The following is a 19,798-nucleotide window of genomic DNA, read 5'->3' as shown; positions in this document are numbered from 1 at the left end:
GTTACTCATGACCCAGGTCATAAAGCAACAGGGAAAGGAAACCCTCCCTGTTTTCCTTTCCCTGTTGCTTCATGACCTGGGTTATGAGTAACTGAATCCACTTTCCCTTCTTTCCCCTCTCTCCTCCCTGTTGAAGGAACATTTGTTCCGAAAGCTAGGAACGTAAATTTTCAGTTCTGTTTTTTGTGTATCTATCGGCTGTACTGAGCTGAGGTAAGTACTGGCCAGCCCCTCCATCTCTTTGTTAGTATTTGTTTCACAATTAAGGAATCTGACATTCCACACTCCGATCCACAGAACACCAGTTTTCTTTTTCCGATAACAACATCCTCCTGAGTAGTCCCCACCCGGAGATCCGAATGGGGGACTATTTTACCTCTGGAATATTTTACCCAGAAGGACGCCATCATCATTTAATCATACAGTAAAGCTGCATGCCCTTTAGGAAAAATTACAGCTGTAGTTTCCCCTTGCTTTCAGCCGTTCACAGTACCAGCACAGGAAAGTCGTTTTGGTTGATGTTACAAGGTCAGATCAGTCAATCATTCAGAATGTTGCCCCTGCAACTACTGAAAAGGCTGCTGCCTCCCTTCAGGAACCACATATTTGTCTGGCCTCTCAACAGATACCCTCCGTTGTGGTTGCACCTATGGTATGGCTTTCTGTATTGCTGAGGCACACAAGCCTCCCCACGAACGGCAAGGTCCATGGTTCATGGGGGGACATCACACATAAGATGAGCAAATGTTAGTTAATAATTTGAGCAAATTTGTCAATGAAGTACGTAGAATTAGAAGCAGGTGTTTTTTACCAACAGACTTACAAAGGTGACTGTTGTTATTCTTTTTTTACGCATGCTTCATAACTGTGACAAAATACTTAAAAAAGTTCTCACAGAGGAGAATTGGAAGATGATTCCTGTTATTAGATGTACTGTCTCCACTGCCACATACTCTCTCTCTCTTTAATTCAACACTTACATATTAAAAATCACTTTGCCTTTCAGCAGAAAGGGCAAACAATAACAATATATAAAAATGAGCAAATTACATTACACGTATATTAACTGTGTGAGATTCTCATTATCAGCAACTGGAGAACTATGACAATCACCCTTCTCTGGAACTGAAAGCTACCACAGATAACCAATTTCAGAATTTTTCACATTTTCTGTGATACTTAGGGCATTTGTAAGTATTTCTTCATGTAAAACGTCTTTCTTTTGGTCAGCATTCAAAACCTGAAAAATAAATTAATTTTTAAAAAGAGTAGCAAACAAAAGAAAAAATATTGTGTGTCAAATTGGTTTTGTAGTAACTATACAAATCAATATCACTCTGCTTCCCAGTTTAATATTTTTATCCAATAAGTAAAGGGTTGAAAAAGGGACAGAAGAGGTTGACAGAAGGATGCAGGATGACTTAGAATGTCTATTTGGTGTGATGAATGTCAGCTTGCTCTAAAAGTAGAAAAATGGAAGGATATTTCAGATGACTAGGTAAAGGAATCCAGTAATGTTTGAATACAGTATCAGTGGTGTGCTGCTTGATACAGTCATGTTGATTAAATATCTTGGCATAATGTTACAAAGGGATATGAAATGGAACAAGGGCATTGGTATTATAGTACAGAAGGTGAATGCTCAACTACAGTTTATTGGGAGAATTTTAAGAAAGAAGACCATGTGTAGAACACTAGTGTGATCTATTCTTGAGTACTGCTTGAGTGTTATGGGATCCCTACGAGGTCAGATTAAAGGCAGACATTGAAGCAATTCGTAGGTGTGCTCCTAGATTTGTTACTTTTGTTACTTGTAGGTCTGATCAACACGCAGGTATAACAAAGATGCTTTGTGAACTGAAATAGGAAGTTCTGGAGGTAAGGCGACATTCTTCTGGTGAAAAACCACGAACATACTTTTTGTGAAAGGGCTTTGAAGACAAGACAAGACAGATTAAGGCTCATGAAGAGTTGTTTTTTCCTCACTCCATTTGCAATGAAAGGGAAAGACCAGCTGTGGTACAAGGAACCCTCTGCCATGCACTATGTAGAGGCTTGTGGCGTATGTACATAGACATATATTTAGAGTAACTGGGCGTGTGTAGAGTTGAAAGGGATGGGGAGTTAATAACACAAGTTCCTTGTCTCTGGCAAAGTAACAGCAATTTTGAAGTGCTTATCTGCTGCTCAGATAACTATGCAGTGTGCTCATTTTTTTTTTTTTTTGTAATTGTACTGTCTACAAATTACTAGTCCTAGCTCGATAATTTTATCAGGTTGGTGATGTACCATATTTACATCAAACATCTGCAAAAAGCACTGAACTTAAAACTATTTTACCAAATAAAAATGCTGGTAAATATATTTATGCTTGTTTCAGGATAGTTTGGTTGAAAAATCTACACAACAGCCAATGCACTCCAGTCCAAACAATTTTCTAGACTTTATTTAGTCAATTTTCCTAACAATGGCTGGATTTTCCAAATCATCTGTTACAGAGATCACGAAAGTCACAAAGTCACTAGGTCACTGAAAATCAGTAAGTCATCTGGTTATTATGGTATTTCAATTGAAACAGTAAAACACTGGTATTATTTGCTTGTGTTACCTTTGTAACCAGTCAATGAATCAAAGTGTATTTCCTGAAAGACTAAACTGTGCAGTACTAACATGTGATTGTAAAATTGGATGTAAGCAAGTAATGTTATTACAGGTACTTCTTTGTCCTTCCTCTATACTGAAAAGTTCTTGAGAAGGCACCTCACAACAGTACACTGAACTACCACTCTGAGAATAACATTTTAACAGCAGCCCAATTTGGCTTCTGTAAAGGGTTCTCTACTGACAAAGTTCTTAAACTTACATGCCAATAAATACAGTCCCTAATGGTGTTTGTGGTTAATATCGAGGATGAACACAATTTTCATATATTGGTTTGTCATGGGTCTGCCAAAGGTGGCACAAAAAATATCCATGTAGTGATGACCGAACACATTTATTTATCCAAGATGTGGAGCACTTCTTGATATATAACAGCAACACTTCTGGCGGCTGAAGACCGGTTAGATTGTCACCGAGTCTAATTTCAATGAACACAACAAAAAGTCAAAGTCCCCTAGGATGCTCAGTATTACAGAACAAACTGAATGAATAAGGTTTAAGTCCCATAGGGAGATAAACTAAGCTCATCAGTAGCCATTTGAAAGTTAAACAGGAATGTATTTACAAGTCCACAATCTTCCACGATGACAGAGCTCCATCTTCTTTGATGAGGAGGCCACGAACACTCTAACCTAACCTAATCTAACCTAACCTAAGTCCACAGATGACAGCTCACAGGTTTACAAAGTCAGATATGAATGGCAGCAGTGTCATGGAGGCAGCTCTCAAGTGAGAAATTGGATTGGTGGAATCCTTGTGGAATCGACATCTGGCAGAGGGAAACTTACTCAGAGTGAACTCATCTCCTCTGGCCTAAACGTTGCCCTAAATACCATTTGCCGCTAGGTTCAGCTGGGCCTGTTTTCGATCACGTGTCTTACGGAAGAGAATAGCTCCATGCGGCCCATGGCTTCTTGCGGCACTTGGGTTGCCTCATGGTGGACGATCAGAGCATGCCATCAATCTTCCAGAAAATTTTCCCCTGTGTGTAAGGCATCTTCAGAGCACTGAAGTGTCACTGGTTGCTGACACTGCAGGTGTTAAGCCTTGGTACAGCAGTTTGCTTTTGAGTGTTCAGCGGAGTTGCAGTTTCCCTTGTTTTTCCATAACATTTTTATTACTGACCCAGTCATTATCTTCAGGTGCCATGAACGGCATAATGATGCATAACTGCTGCCTGGTTGGAGTCCAATCAGACAGCAAGAATGCATACCAACTCAACTTGCAGCACCAGAAGAAGATAATTGGATTGGTCATCGAAATACCGTGCACAAAAATGGAATTGGCAATTCAGCTGAATACACAAAAGCACTCTAGCACACTATTAAGACCTGATTGATCAATTTTCAGATAGACTTCTGCATTCTCATCGAAAGTTGAGAAAGGAGTTTTATATTCTGGAGCAAAAGTCTGTATCACATACCAGCAGAAAACTGATAATATTCCAGAAGAGAATAAAAGAATACCTCAACATCCATTCCAACAATTTATCAGAGTATTTGGAATTAGAGTTACACATAGTTTATGCCCCTAACATTTGTATGTTGATAATGGACTATAAAGTTACATAAATGCTTTGTCCGAATCATTAGTAAAATCATTGACTGATTTGAAAAGGAAAAGGAAAAGGAGGAGGAGGAGGAGGAGGAGGAGGAGGAGGATTAGTGGCTTTTTCCAAAGCACTAAAGTAGTTTTTATCCTAATATACATTAAGTAATTTAGATGTGACTCACATAATTAAAAGTGTGAGTATGATAGCACCAGCTATAATTAGTTGTTAATATACTTTACAGAATTTACCTGCAGTGGCTGCTTCTGGCCGTCAATTTATAAAAGAATGGAAAGCAGGGAGAGATTTAATTTCTCGTTTTTCCCATGCACCATTTGGAACAATAGAGAAACAGTTTGGAGGTTTTGATGAACCCTCTGCCAAGCACTTAATTGTGACTCGTAGAATAATCACGTAGATGTAGATGTTGAACATGACTTGTTCCACATCTCTGAAGGCTCTTCCAACTGATTGGATTCAGCTACCACAATGCATGTTTGGCTCGTACGACTTGTTTTATGCCGTCTTACCTCACCTATCAATGCACTCTAGATGAAATAAATAACAAACCTCTGAAATGAGCTAGAGTGTACAGCTAAATGAAGAAAGAAAGATACACACATCTACCTTGAAATCTGGCACATACTCAATTTGCCTGTCTACACCCGTCATTACAGTACCATGGAATGGCTTCATTCAAAAGGAACCATCACATACGTTGAAACACTCATCCCAGTGGTAGACGATCAATTCCCATTTTGTAGAATGCAATCGGCCGCTGACGGATCCACAACCACATCCACACTTGCACTTCCTCATCTGACTAAAACTGATGTCCACACATCATTCTTCAAGTCACCAAAAATGTGAAAATCATACAGTGAAATATCCAAGCTGTAATGAGGAGGTTGCAGTGTTTCGCAACCAAATCAGCCTTCATGTGATTGGCAATGTGGGGGCAGGCATTATCGTGCAAAAGGATGATTTTGCCCGAAAGCATTCCCGGGTATTTTGACTTTATGGCATGCTGCAATTTCTGCAAAGTGTCTTCATAGCGCTGCGCATTGATTGTGGTTCTACACTCAAGGAACTCAAGGAGCAAAGGGGCCCCCAGTCCAAGAAGTAGTTCATCAGGACCCTACCAGAACTAGTGTGAACAGCTGTGGATTTCTTTGGCAGAGGACATGCTGGCTGTTTCCATTGTTGGTTTTGCCATTTACCCCCAGGCTTGAAATGTTGGCACCACATTCCCTGTGACAATACAGAACACAAATGCTTGCTCTTTCTCATGGCTTTACAGCAGATGACTCAGACTTTATAGCATTCTGTCCATCTTTTGGCCCTCTGTACAGTGATACAGCACCCACTGTGTGCAAATTTGCAGTAATGCATGTGATCTTTGATGAAGGCATGCTCAGAGCCATGGCTAATGCTCGCCATAACATGAATATTATCTTCCGTGATCAGTCAGTCTCCCCTGATGAGGCCATCTATTCGCCCAAGACATCAGGGTTAACGGCTCGATGGACCTGTCCTGGGTGCGGATCGCCTTGCAATGATGGGCGCCCTTCCTGGAATCTCCTCTGCCACTTGTGCACATACATCAGGGGCATGCAGCGTTCACCATACACAGAGGAGAAGTAATGACAAATTTTGCATACTCCAGCACTCTCAGCCGCCATAGAGTGAACCACTCATCTCTTCTCTTCTTTGCTTGCCTCCATGTCACAGCTGAATGAACACACTACACCTGTCATAACCCAACAACTGTGTGCACCTCTGATGTGGCACTATGCCATTTCCCTACATGACAGTGACAGTATTTAAACATAACAACCGTGGGCCCATATTGTTTCTTGACTCATTTGGGAATGTGGGCTCTCGAAATGCTGTACGGTTTTCTGTGAGGCTCAATATCTTCCTTGTATTGACTGCCACAGAAATTTGTTGAGCAATTCTGTGGCATTCCTATACTAACTGTGTGGTGTCACCGCCAGACACCACACTTGCTAGGTGGTAGCTTTAAATCGGCCGCGGTCCATTAGTACATGTCGCCACTGGCAGTGATCGCAGACCGAGCACCACCACACGGCAGGTCTCGAGAGACTTACTAGCACTCGCCCCAGTTGTACGGACGACATTGCTAGCGACTTCACGTACGAAGCCTTTCTCTCAATTGCCGAGAGACAGTTAGAATAGCCTTCAGCTAAGTCCATGGCTACGACCTAGCAAGGCGCATTAACCATATCTGGAGAGAGTCTCACTTGTATTATCAAGAGAAATGTACCACAATGAATTAAAGTTAAGTATACGAGAAGCTCCGTTCTTTTCTTTATAGCTTTCATCACGTATCCTGTTTCAGACTTAACGCCAGTCGGCGTGTGTGTACGCGTGCCTTTCGGTTACCCGTCACTGTGGACTGGCTGCCTTGTCAGTCCACTACATTGGCGACGAGTGTAAACGTGTTCTTTCTACTTTGCACTAATTTGCCTGTGTCATGGCTTCGCCACATTCTCCAGATGTACTGTCCGAATTTTATCGCTTGCAGAATCAGCAGACGCAGGCGTTATTGGATGCCCTTGGACAGCTCGTCCAGGGTCAACGTGCGCTGCAAACCGATGCGGCCGCCGTCGCTTCATCGCTACCGCAGCCACAACACGCAGTTGCACCACCGTTTCGTCCGTATAAAGCGGACGAGGAGTCTTGGACGGAATGGTCACGACAATTTGGATTTCATCTCGCCGCCTACAGAATTCAAGGTAATGAGCGGCAGCCGTTTTTGCTTTCGTGTGTAGGTGTGTCCACCTACCGTGTGATAGTGAAATTGTTTCCCCGGCGCGACGTAGCAACTCTGTCATACGAAGACATTTTGTCTGCTTTAGATGCCTATTTCAAAGACACAGTCAATGTAGTTGCAAAACGGTATACGTTCTTTCGTACAAAACGTACGGCCGGTCAGACTAATAGGGAGTGGGTTGCAACATTGCAAGGACTTACTAGGGATTGTACTTTTGAGTGTGAATGTGGACTCCCTTATTCAGATACAATGGTGCGTGATGCAATTGCACAGAACGTTTCTGATGTTCGCATACGGGAACAGATTTTGAAACTAGTCAATCCCTCCCTTCAACAAGTGATAGACATATTGGACAGGCAAGACACACTTGACTTTGCTCAGGAATCATTTGAAACTTCGCCGGCCGTGTGTCACATTAACCGGCCTGCCGGGCCCGCTGCACGGAACGCTAAACAGCCCTCGCACTCGCCCGCACAGCCGCCGCCTAGCTCTCCACGTGTGCCGCATAGGCAAGCAAATGCAGTGAAATCATGCCCGCAGTGTGCAACTAGACATTCGTGTGACAATTGCCCGTCACGCCAAGCTATTTGCTTTTACTGTCATAAGAAAGGACATGTTCAAAGTGTTTGCCAGAAAAAGCTCAGATCAGACAATCGCAACCATTCCAGGCCCTTTGCTTCGCGCCGGAATCGAACCAAGGACACTCAGGCTCGTGACCCTTCGCCCATGGACATTCATGTAGTTAATTCCACCCTGTCCGGTGCCACTATCTCAAACAGTGACTGTGTTCGTCCCACAAACAGTGTGCGTCGACGTCGCCGGAAATCCCGTCAAGTTGCAAGTGCTTCTGTACCTGTATCAGTTCAAATTGCACGAGACAGTCGCTCTTGTCGTCAGCAGGACAATAAACTTTTTGTAGACTTGGAATTTGAAGGCAAAGTGATCCCATTCCAGCTTGATACCGGAGCTGCTGTTTCACTGATCAATCACGACACGTACAAACAACTGGGCAAACCTCCGTTGCGTGCCGCAAATGTTAAGTTAAATAGTTATTCAGGACAAGCTATCCCTGTGTTAGGATGGTGCACTCTTCTTGCCACATACAAGGGACAAACAAAACTTGTGTCATTTTACGTACTTCGTTCTTCTACTGCAGTGAACGTGTTTGGTTTAGATTTATTTCAGTTGTTTAACTTGTCTATAGTCAATCAGGTCCTATCAGTGAACCAGACTGTGCCTTCAGCCAGTGTTTCTAGTCTATGTGAAGAATTTGCAGACATTTTTGCACCGGGCCTTGGTTGCGCTAAGAACTATGAAGCACATTTGGAACTGAAAGTGAACGCGCAACCGAAATTTTTCAGAGCGCGCAATGTTCCCCACGCATTGCGTGATGAGGTCGCCAGAACATTAAACGATTTAGAATCACAAGGTGTCATTGAACGTGTGCAGGCTTCTCTCTGGGCCTCACCCTTAGTAATTTTGCAAAAACCTTCCGGAAAATTGAGACTTTGCGTGGACTTCAAAGCTACAGTGAATCCACAACTTGTGACTGCAACTTTTCCTTTGCCCCGCCCGGAAGATCTTTTTGACAAACTGTGCCCGGGTAAATACTTTTCAAAGTTGGACCTAGCAGATGCGTACTTGCAAATACCTGTGGACGAAGAATCCCAGCGCGTCTTGGTGGTTAACACGCATCTTGGTTTGTACCGATTCAAAAGACTGCCATTCGGGTGTGCATCCGCCCCTGCATTGTTTCAGCAATATTTACAAACTATTTGTGCGTCGGTCCCTACTGCAGCAAACTATCTGGACGATATTGTGATCTCCGGAAAGACAGAAGCCGAACATTTAGCCAACCTCCGCACATTATTTCAGGTCTTGCGACAAAATGGTCTTCGCTTGCGGAAGGACAAATGTGTGTTTTTTGCTCGTGACTTACCATATCTGGGACATGTAATCAATGCCCAAGGCATCCATCCGAGTCCAGAGCACCTCCGTGCCATACAAGAATTGCCTTCGCCGCAGACTTTGAAGCAGCTGCAGAGTGTGTTGGGTAAAATAAATTATTATCACCGCTTTCTGCGCAATGCCTCTTCCATTTCAGCTCCGCTTCATCGCTTACGCCGTAACGGTGTTCCGTTTGTCTGGACGACGGAATGCGAACGCGCCTTTCGCCAGTTGAAATCGGCGTTGCTTTCTAATACTTGCCTTACGCCATTCGATCCCCAGACACCCCTTTTGTTGATGGTAGATGCATCGGATTTCGGGATCGGTGCTGTGCTTGCGCACAAAGATGGATCGCATGATCGCCCTATTGCCTTTGCGTCCAAATTGCTCTCATCTGCGCAAAGAAATTATTCACAGATCGAGAAAGAAGCTATGGCTCTCGTATTTGGTGTTACTAAGTTCCATGATTTCTTGTATGGTCGTCACTTTACCGTAATCACAGACCACAAACCTTTGACATCGCTTTTTCATCCGAACAAGCCTGTACCTCCACGTACAGCGCAGAAATTCATTCGCTGGTCTATTTTCCTCTCGCTGTACCGCTACGATATCTTGTATCGGTCCACTGCTCAGCACGGAAACGCTGATGCGTTGTCCCGTTTGCCTGTTGCTGAGGATAAAGCATTCGATTCTTACGAACTTGCTTGCATGTTCATTGACTCGGAAACCGATGACATGGTCGAATCGTTTCCGATTGATTTTCGTCGTGTAGCTACAGCCACAGCTGCTGACCCTGTCCTTGATACTTTTTTGTGTTTTGTTGCTACGCAATGGCCCTTGTCGAAGTCACGGATCGAGAATCCGTTGGTTCGCCGATTTTTTGCTCACAAGGAGAGACTTTTTGTACGACGTGGTGTTTTGCTGTTGCGTTCTGATAATGATCAGTCCAGGGTTGTGGTCCCACGTTCGTTACAGTCCTCTGTCTTACGGCTTCTCCACCAAGGACATTGGGGTATAGTGAGAACGAAACAACTTGCTCGTCAGCACTGTACTTGGTTCGGAATCGATGCTGCGATTACGAATATGTGCTCTTCTTGCATGGCGTGTGCCGAACAACAATCCGCACCACCGCGGAAATTCTTTGCATGGCCAAAAGCCACTTCCCCTTGGCAACGCTTACACATCGATATTCCTGGTCCATTCTGGAATGCTCGATGGTTGGTTGTGGTAGATTCCTTCAGTAATTTTCCTTTTGTTGTCCGGATGTCTTCCACGACGTCTTCTGCCACCATCCAAGCGTTATCCGCTATTTTTTGCATTGAAGGTCTTCCGCAGACTATTGTTTCCGACAATGGCCCACAATTCATGTCCGCAGAATTTCAGTCATTCTGCAAGGCCAATGGTATTCAACATCTGACATCCGCGGCATTTTCGCCTCAGTCAAACGGTGCCGCTGAGTGATTGGTCCGGACTTTCAAGTCACAGATGTTGAAGTTGACAGAGTCGCATTCTCGGGAGGACGCGTTGTTGCTCTTTTTGTCTTCGTATCGCTCTCAGCCCCGAGATGGTCGCTCGCCGGCTGAGTTGCTCCACGGTCGTCCTCATCGAACCTTGATGTCTTTGCTGCATCCGCCGCATCAGGTTCCTGTGCAGCGGCAGACACTTGCTTTAGCTCCGGGCGACGTTGTATTCTATCGCAACTATCGAGGTTCACGGCGTTGGCTCGCAGGGCGCATTCTTCGCTGCCTCGGCCGCGCGATGTATTTGGTTTTGGGGGCCTCTGGTGAGGTGCGTCGGCATCTCAATCAGCTGCGCCTCTGTCGTCGCCTGGGTTCTGCCGCTCCCCGTCTGCTTTCAGCGACGGTGCCGTCCGGTCAGCACCCTGGGGACCCATCTACTGGCTCGCCTCATCCCCAGGTGTTACCGACGCTGCCTTCCATTTTGCCTCATGGCGACGCGCCGCCGCCGCCGCCGCCGCCGCCGCCTGTTCTCCCGCCGGTGCCGCCCGCAGTGGACGCATCGCTGCAACCGCCTGGCGCCTCCCTGGGTCACGCGCCGCCGATAGCTTCCCGTGACCAGATGTCCTCCGCCATGGAACTTTTGCCCGCTCCGAACCAGATGTCGTCATCGCGCGTCGGATGCCCCAACGCAATGGAGGTCGACCCTTCGGCCCCTCCTGTCTCATTACGGGCGCATACACCGCATGTTGACGTGCACCCTGGACTAGGTTTTCAGGCGTTTCCTAGCTCCCCTCGGACCGAATGGCAGGGTGCGGGTGGCACAGCCTCGCCTGTTGTTAGGCTCCCCACCTCATCGCATACGTCAACATGGGGTCCTCCCCGCGGCGGGCGGAAGCCTTATCACACGACTGTCCGCCGATTTGCGGTGGAGGAATGTGGTGTCACCGCCAGACACCACACTTGCTAGGTGGTAGCTTTAAATCGGCCGCGGTCCATTAGTACATGTCGGACTCGCGTGTCGCCACTGGCATTGATCGCAGACCGAGCGCCACCACACGGCAGGTCTCGAGAGACTTACTAGCACTCGCCCCAGTTGTACGGACGACATTGCTAGCGACTACACGTACGAAGCCTTTCTCTCAATTGCCGAGAGACAGTTAGAATAGCCTTCAGCTAAGTCCATGGCTACGACCTAGCAAGGCGCATTAACCATATCTGGAGAGAGTCTCACTTGTATTATCAAGAGAAATGTACCACAATGAATTAAAGTTAAGTATACGAGAAGCTCCGTTCTTTTCTTTATAGCTTTCATCACGTATCCTGTTTCAGACTTAACGCCAGTCGGCGTGTGTGTACGCGTGCCTTTCGGTTACCCGTCACTGTGGACTGGCTGCCTTGTCAGTCCACTACAAACTGAATAAACCCAAACCCATAAGGAAGTGTGCAGCCTCCCCCCCCCCCTTTTTTCTGTTTTTTATTCAAGTTCAAAAAATCTCAAGACATTCACAAAATAATCAGGAATTTTAATTACTTTTTCTCTGAAATCAGCCAATAAAACTTCTCCACTTCTAGATTTATATGGTCATCCCACCTTAAAATGCTTCAGACACACAGTTACACATGGTGCTTATGGCCAACTGCCTGTTGTGTAGTCAAACAACATAGGACCTTTTCAACTATTTAAACATATAACATTTCATTTACTTTCAGATACACTACTTCTACTAATTCCAATTCAACTGGATCCATGCTTCAAGAAAACATTCACCACCCATCAGTTGATGACATTATCTTATATAGGGAAAGATGACATTTGGAGATCAAGTGTTTCCCAACTGCATGTTAAGTGATTCATAAATGATTCAAGATTTCGAAACAAGGCTTCCAAAAAGTAATGTTATGCATCGCCTGTTAATTTACCAATCTACTGATGAATATGTTCTTTCTTTTTGTGAAATGATGTACAAAAAAGCCAATCACATAATACTTGCCTATTTTTCCAGTGAAACATCTTACAAATTAAGCAATGTGCAGTTTCATCTCCATTGCTATAACAGGATCTGAACTGATGTTGTGACCCTCGCAGAGATTATTTTCTGCTGATTTTTGTGAAAAATTTTATATGCATTACATTACTAATTCATGTTTTCAAGAGCTCTAAAATGTCATTACAATAAAGGACATTCCACTTGTGGGTTTAAGAAAGGAGACAGAAAAGAAGTAAGTAGCAAACAATACAGCTAAATACTTATTCTGTTGCATACAATCACAGCTGGAACTCACTTAGGTACCTCAACTTAATTTACAAAATATTTGGAGTATCTGTCATTACATAGAACATCTTTTATATTTCTAGTTTCAAAAACTGTTCATACTAGCAATACAGACATGACAACTTTTGAAGTTTTACATACCTTATGATAAATTACATAATTAGGATCATTGAGTGAAAATGAAATGGTTACCTTCCAGCTCTTATCAATTAGCTTCTTGAAGTTGTTATAAACTGATCTTTGGAAATTTGTTGTTTCATATCTCTCTGAACCAAATCCACCACGCTTTTCCATTGCTTCCATGTTCATATCCAGAAAGAAAACTACATCTGGCTTTGGCAACCCAGTCGCAGGTAAGGTGCACCATTTAAAGTCCATTGCCTATAGCAGAAAGTTATGCACACTAACAAGTTTATAACAATAAAACTACTGATGACAGTTACACAAACAAAATAAATTTCACTCAACTGTGAATGCTAAGTAAGTACCAACATTTAATTACACATCACCCAAAGCATTTCCTTCTTTACCACATCTTTTCCATTTGTTTGATGAATCTGTATTTCTGAATTTTAGGATCAAATGTTTTTCAGGGGTCCTAAATTAGAGTGGGGTTCTGAGAATTAATTATTTCAACAACGTTGTTGAAAAAATTATAATGTAAACTTTTTTTTATTTCCCATAATATTTTTAAAGGCAGTGTATTTTGTGTTTTGGGGAAGAAGTCAATATGAAATCTCACACATCCCCAAAAATTAACATAAAACAGTTTGATCTTGACCTGGAATATTAATTTTTTATTGCAATTGAAATTCTTGCCATATTGAGAAGCAATGATGAATAGATTATTTGCACACATCTTCACCCCTGAAAGGATCCCTGCACTCTGTTTAACAAATGTCAAGTTGTGCTACCTCCTAATCATTCATTCTCAAGTGCATGCACTTTCATGTAGTTTGTTCTCAAGTAACAGTTTTATCGCATGTTTTGGAGTGATCACATTGAGAGTGCCTATCCATCACTTAAGCATAAATCCATAAAACAGCCTAAATGCGACACGTAAGCAAATCATTGTCGTACGTTAATCCAGTGTAACTTGTGTATTTTCTTCAACATTTCATTCTGAATCGTGAAAAATACCCTTACTTGATCCGTGTCAAAATTCACTCTCCTTGCAGGGCTTCATTTCCTCCTTTCTCTCTGTTTTTCCCCTTTCAAACTTTTAAGTGAAAATTCTAATCACTTTATGAATGGATTGGAACCTTTCTTGGCAGTAGGTCATTTCTTTTATCAGTTCACAGGAAAGATTGTTCTTGTTGTGCTTCTAGTACAATCAAAATGAAATGCTCTTTTGCTGTGTCAACGTCCCCTTATGTCAACACGTCCTCAGACAGACTCACTAATAAGGCTATATTCTGGGGGACATTTTCTACACTGTTGTTCTCAGTAGCTGTGAAATAAACTGTCATACTATGATAATGAGAATCGATTAATGCACACATTATTTCTTTCTTTTTATTCACCCAGATATGTTTTGACACCTATGCATCATCCTCTGTTGATCAAATTTTATTTCCATAAAGTATAATATAAAGTTTATAATCATTTATCTATTATAAACTTTATATTGTACCTTACAGAAACAAAATTTGATCCTCAGAAGACAGCACACAGGTGTCAAAACATGTCTGACTGAATAAAAAGAAATAAATAGTGTTTGCATATGACAGATTTTCAAAACAACCCAAATATTAAATCGCAAACACAGACAAACCACAAGAGAAGCTTTGAGCCTTAGTAAGATGATTCACAATTAATGTTCCTTATTTCAGGAAAAAAAATCTTGCAGTGTACTCCAGCCAAGTTTGCTTTGAAGCTCTTCATAATGATCAGCATTTAGTACATATGGATAAGTTATCCACCGGAAAGACAACTTGAATTGGATGTAGCATGCTTGCAGGCTATTGTCAAAATAGTTTTGAGTTATTTTTGCAAAAGGTAGTTTTATGTTGTCTTATTAGTTGGATGGTCCTAAGAAGAAGGACTGTGTATGTGAACAGAAGAGTTTTATTTCTCTGCACACAATGGCATATTTTACTCGTGAAAGTGTCTCTCTTTCAAACAGACAGATCACCATCAACTGTGTCAGATGGCCTCACTCTATGATGTGCTCAGATTTGGGATTCAAACGAAGCAATCATGAGTAGTGATAAAGAATTTCTGGAGTACTTCTCTTCCAAGTGAAACACTGGTGACGAAACTTTCTTTAATCATCAGGATTTATATCAGCTACCACTGAGTCATGTGCCACTGCATTATAACACTTTAATGACCTTGCCTGTGGATATTCACATCAGTACTTGTCTCAAACCATGATACATTGATTTTCTTCTGACTGACAGCCACAAATGTAATTTTTACTAGTCGAAACTGGCCTTACTCTTGAAAGCAACAAAAATTGCGTACTCTACTCTCCTTGTGCAGCTTCATGAAATTCCATGAGCTTCCATCATACTATGTTATCTGAAAAATGCTTGCTTTTGACCAATTTTCAAATAATACTGTCCAGAATATCTCATGATATTTGATACTTTTTCCATCCACAACTGAGTGAACACAGCAGCATACTGGGCCTCACACATTTAAATTCGCATCCATTCTCTGCTAACTGCTGTGCAGTGCATGGCAGATGGTACTTTTCTCTGTAGAAATTATTAGGGCTTTTTCCCCATTACATTCATATATGTATTGCAGGAAGAACAATTGCTTAAATATCTCTGTGTGCTGTAATTAGTCTAACCTTGTCTTCAGCATCCCTATAGGAGCGCTATGTAGAGAGAAAGTACTTGCCTAGATTCATCACTTACAGTGGCTTCTTGAAACTTACTTAGTAGGCTTTCAAGGAATGGTTTTTCTTTGCTACCCTCAGTCTCAAGTCTTGTACAATGCATGAGTGTCTGGATCTGGTGGCACTAACTGCCTTTACATATTACTAGATTTTTTTAAGAGTTCTTTCAATAATATGTTGTGCCTGTAGTTACTGAAGGCTTCACACATTACCCTCTTGACAGTCAAACATATTTCCTTCAGCATCTCTCTATTTGTAGCTGTATCTGAGTTTTACACCTATTGGCAGTAGTCTGTTTCTCTAGAAGTTTCTTTGTAGTGACTTTATATCGTGGAGCATCCCTCTCATTACGAACCATTCTACTTGCTAAATATCTATCAATACACAGTCAACTTTTCTTTCAAACTTAAGCCATAGTTCTTCTATGTGCTCCTTTCTAGAGCTAAACATTTAAAATTCCTCATTGATTATTCGAGCAAATAAACTTTTCTACTTGTTTTATTGCCCTTTATGTTTTCGAAGTCATTTTACTATAATTGGCTCATCGTCACTAATACCATTTTCAGTCTGGACATAATTATCAGAGGTCAGGTCTATCTGTTGCCATTGATTGTAATGTAACTGATCGAGATCCACTTGTTGTAGTATACAGTACATATAATTACAACACATCACGATACACTGTAATTTTATTTCATGGTTATCTATTTATTACCGTGCCTCTATTGTTTAACAACATTTAAGATACTGTAGAAAATAGTCTAATGGAATTTTTATTCCGCCTTATAAAATTATGCTGACAAATGTTCATGAAGTACTTGCTTTAAATACACGATGGGGTAGCTAATTGTGTACAGATTAATTAGTGTTGATGACGAACTAGTCCTGTTCTCGGCAAATGAAATATTAATATAATTCTGAACAAAATTGGCATATTGTAAAATTGATTGTTAAAAATACTCATCATGTAATGTTTAACAATGAAACAATCTTTATTTTATGGAATTTGTATTGAGCGTCCTGTCTTGTTTAAATGATTTTTTACAGCTCTTTACTGTGAAGTGCTTAAAATACCATTTCACATATTACCTATGATCGTTTATATTGTCAAAATGTTATATAAGTGACGGCAGCTACAACCACAAAGAAAGAGGAGAGTAGTGGCAGAGAATGAATGCAAGAGAAGAGTTTCAGTAGTACTTGTTATGGAATTCAGTGCAGTTGTGTAATGGAGAAGTGAAGTTTCAAAGCTACAAATAGATCAGTTCTAGAGACAATGCTGCTAACTATGAGCCTCCTCGTAACTTTGGGAGGAATGCCAGTCTTATAAACTTTCTCTGCCTGTTGCTGGAATGATCCAAGTACAACCTCAGAGACCAGACAACAGACCTCATTTTGTTCCAACATGCACAACAATCTGCAGTAGGTTACAACCTGTTTCCTCAATGGCCACCGGAACAGCCTCTTCAGCATGCTGAATGCACAAGGTATTCTTAGACAGGATTTCACCTTCTCTGGTATTGCATGGGAGTCAATATCACCAGAGGCAGTGGCCAGCTCTGATCACCGAGCACTGATCCAGCCCAGTACTCGGACAGTGCGGCATGTGACATATTGGTGAACAGTTCTTGAGTGACCAAGAGAACTTTTTTCGACTATGTTGTTGTATAGTTTCCATTTGCTATACACTAAGGGTTGACACGTTTTTCTTGCTTTAAACTGTGCAAGAACAGAGTTGTATATGGAATGTCAGCTTACTTTCATATGAAAATTTTCCACAGGACATGTTTCCGAAGATTCAATGGTACGCATATTAGTAAAGAAATTTCGAGAGACTGGATCCATGTAGGTCACAAGAGGTCTAGGAAAGAAACTTTGAAATCATTACACCATTTATCACTTCAGGCTGCTGTTCAGCACCATCTCCTCACAGAGCTATGCACAACCTCAAAGAAAAAAACTTACAAAGGAATGGTAGTGCATTGACTGACAATTTAGATTCTGTTGTTTGACATCAGTACAGCAACTGGCTGTTGCAGTTTGTTCATGATGGAGAGGTTAATCCTAAAATGCTCCTTTTTCGATGAAGAATTACAGTCTTTATCAGTGTATGTGAAACTGCAGAACAATCAACAGTGAAGTTCTGAAAATCCTCATCAGTTACACAAAGACCAAGACTCTCAGAATGATGTAAAAACACTACTAGTAGTGTGATATGCAATTAGTGCAACAAAATTATTGGACAGATCTCTTCATACTAAACCATAAATTTTGATACATTAGTGAACAAAAGACTTTTTTTTTTCAGAGAGCTAACAACTAAGTAAAAGACCTACAGTTATTTCATACAGGACAATGGCAACAGTACACATTGTGAGTGTGTCTAATAGTGTTACAAGTTGTTTTTGATGAAACAATTGAGCCATGGCATCTCTCCTGATATCGATCCTTGCCTCGTTTTGATCTTTGGTTGTTGATTGCTACTTGAGCAAGAAGTGGTGTAATCTGGCACAGAGAAAAGGGCTCTCTGGAGAGAGGTGTGGGCAGTATAAGCCTAGCAAATGCCCCGCGAAGTGGTTGTTGTTTTAGCCAGTGTCAGCAGTACTTACGGTGTGTTGTGGGTTAGTTGGGGAACCTAGGCACTTGGAGTCCATCAACAGCTGTTGCTAACTGGACCTTGTTCACTTATCTGCTTCTTGGAGAATTTATGCTGTCAAATGTGGACCCTGAGAAATATTTTAAAGTGAGTTTCCCGTGCTTACTTTGTTTTATTTAGACATGTTTTCTGGCCTCAAAATCTGCACATGTGTTTACCCTTAAATTTTTTAAGTGCAGTTTGCTTTTTGCTTTTGAACTCTGAGTTCATATTTGTAATTTATTACATAGGTCCGTGTTACAATCCATTAAGTTCAGAGTGATGCTGAATAGTAATTCAAGTTATTCACACCAGGGTTTGAGTAATACCATTGACATTGTTACCCTGAAAACCTGTGATCATTGTGGGTGTTTGTTGTTTCACCCTCTCTTAACACTGTCATTTAGTCTGTTCCAGGCACCACTGTGTATTACCGAGCAGAGGTCATATTTGACAGCGCTGTTATTCCAACAAACATTTTCTGCAGAGTTTTGGGTGTTGCCTCTGCACAGGATAAGAAATGCCTAAGTCAGATTTATAACTGGGTATTTTGCGAATTAGTTTTATGGAAATTGTGATGTAGTTTTGACAAAAGCATTCTAAAATTTAAATTTCCTTGGGTCATTCACTTGTTCTGCCTGTAGCCCCCCCCATGCATCTGTAATTTATCTTTGGTACACTCAGTTGAGATTGTGTCACTGCATTTAGAGCTTCAGTGGGGTGTTCTTGGCTTAGTTGTTTTCATTTGATTTTGCGTGCGTACAGTTGGGGTCTCTGTAATTTAAAATTTATTAATGTATGCTCTGTACACCAGGAGTCTATGCTAAACTTGATTGCTTGTCGGCCTTGTACTGCTATGTACATGTGTCAGTGTTCGAGCCTCTTTGTGGCTTATGATTCTTGTTTCGCACGCCCGTAGTCTAGTGGTAAACTGTTTGTCCCTCCGCCAGCTGTCAGAGGATCAGGCTAGCAAGGTATTAACTGTGTCTAACATGGTGTGTGACCATGTTATTGGAACCCACTCCATGTATGTAATACAAGATAAGTTGTATTGTTTTGTTTCACCCCTCAGAGTCTTTGACACAATTTTGGAGTGTTTGCTTTAATAGCTTGTGCTCTCCAAGTGGTCACTAAATTCTATGTTAAAGAAAAGGATTCTAATTTTGTATGTTACCACACTTCCAGGTTGCTCACTGAAACTGGTACTCTTTACTGGTCTTGTATTTTTATATTTTTAAAAGAAAAAAGGTTCTTGTTTAAATGCTTTCCTAAAAATGTTGGTGGGCATGAAGAACTTTGCCTGCGGGATTCACTAAAGAGTATCGGTTCTTCTTGTCCCTGCTAATAGTGATTATCATGTATTGTTCAAAATTATTTTAATAAGTAGTTGTGATCCCCTAGTATTTCTGGTTCGAGTTCTTGCCTTTATTGCCATCATCTTGTTCCTTCTGCAGGCAAATTTTTAGTAGTATGTTTGCACCCTTTGGGGCTTATATGTTGTACATAAGTTTTGGGTTTGTGAAATGAAGTGTTACTTACAGATCTCTTGCCCTCTAAGGTGCTGCTGTTAGATCATCCAAATAAATTTTTCTTTAAATTAAATTATTGTTTTTCTAACTGAAAGCTAT

At 41.6% G+C, this 19,798-nt stretch overlaps 1 protein-coding gene across 6 annotated transcripts in view; it reads right to left on the bottom strand.

Annotated features, from left to right (window-relative positions):
* Positions 1-919: 919 nt before the first annotated feature.
* The window catches only part of LOC126259425 (thymidylate kinase), a 63,935-nt gene continuing 45,056 nt past the window's right edge, over positions 920-19,798 (bottom strand). For all 6 annotated transcript variants that reach the window (XM_049956219.1, XM_049956220.1, XM_049956222.1 and 3 more), the window contains 2 exons: positions 12,880-13,068; positions 920-1,240 (listed from right to left, as the gene is read on the bottom strand). In XM_049956219.1, coding sequence (XP_049812176.1) covers positions 1,133-1,240; positions 12,880-13,068 — 297 coding nt within the window. In that variant the 3' untranslated portion in view covers positions 920-1,132. The remainder of the gene's footprint in view (positions 1,241-12,879; positions 13,069-19,798) is intronic.

The sequence above is a fragment of the Schistocerca nitens genome, chromosome 5 (genome assembly GCF_023898315.1).
Source record: "Schistocerca nitens isolate TAMUIC-IGC-003100 chromosome 5, iqSchNite1.1, whole genome shotgun sequence".
Lineage (NCBI taxonomy): Eukaryota > Metazoa > Arthropoda > Insecta > Orthoptera > Acrididae > Schistocerca > Schistocerca nitens.
Note: the sequence above shows the minus strand (reverse complement) of the source record. Positions and strands in the feature narration are given on the sequence as shown.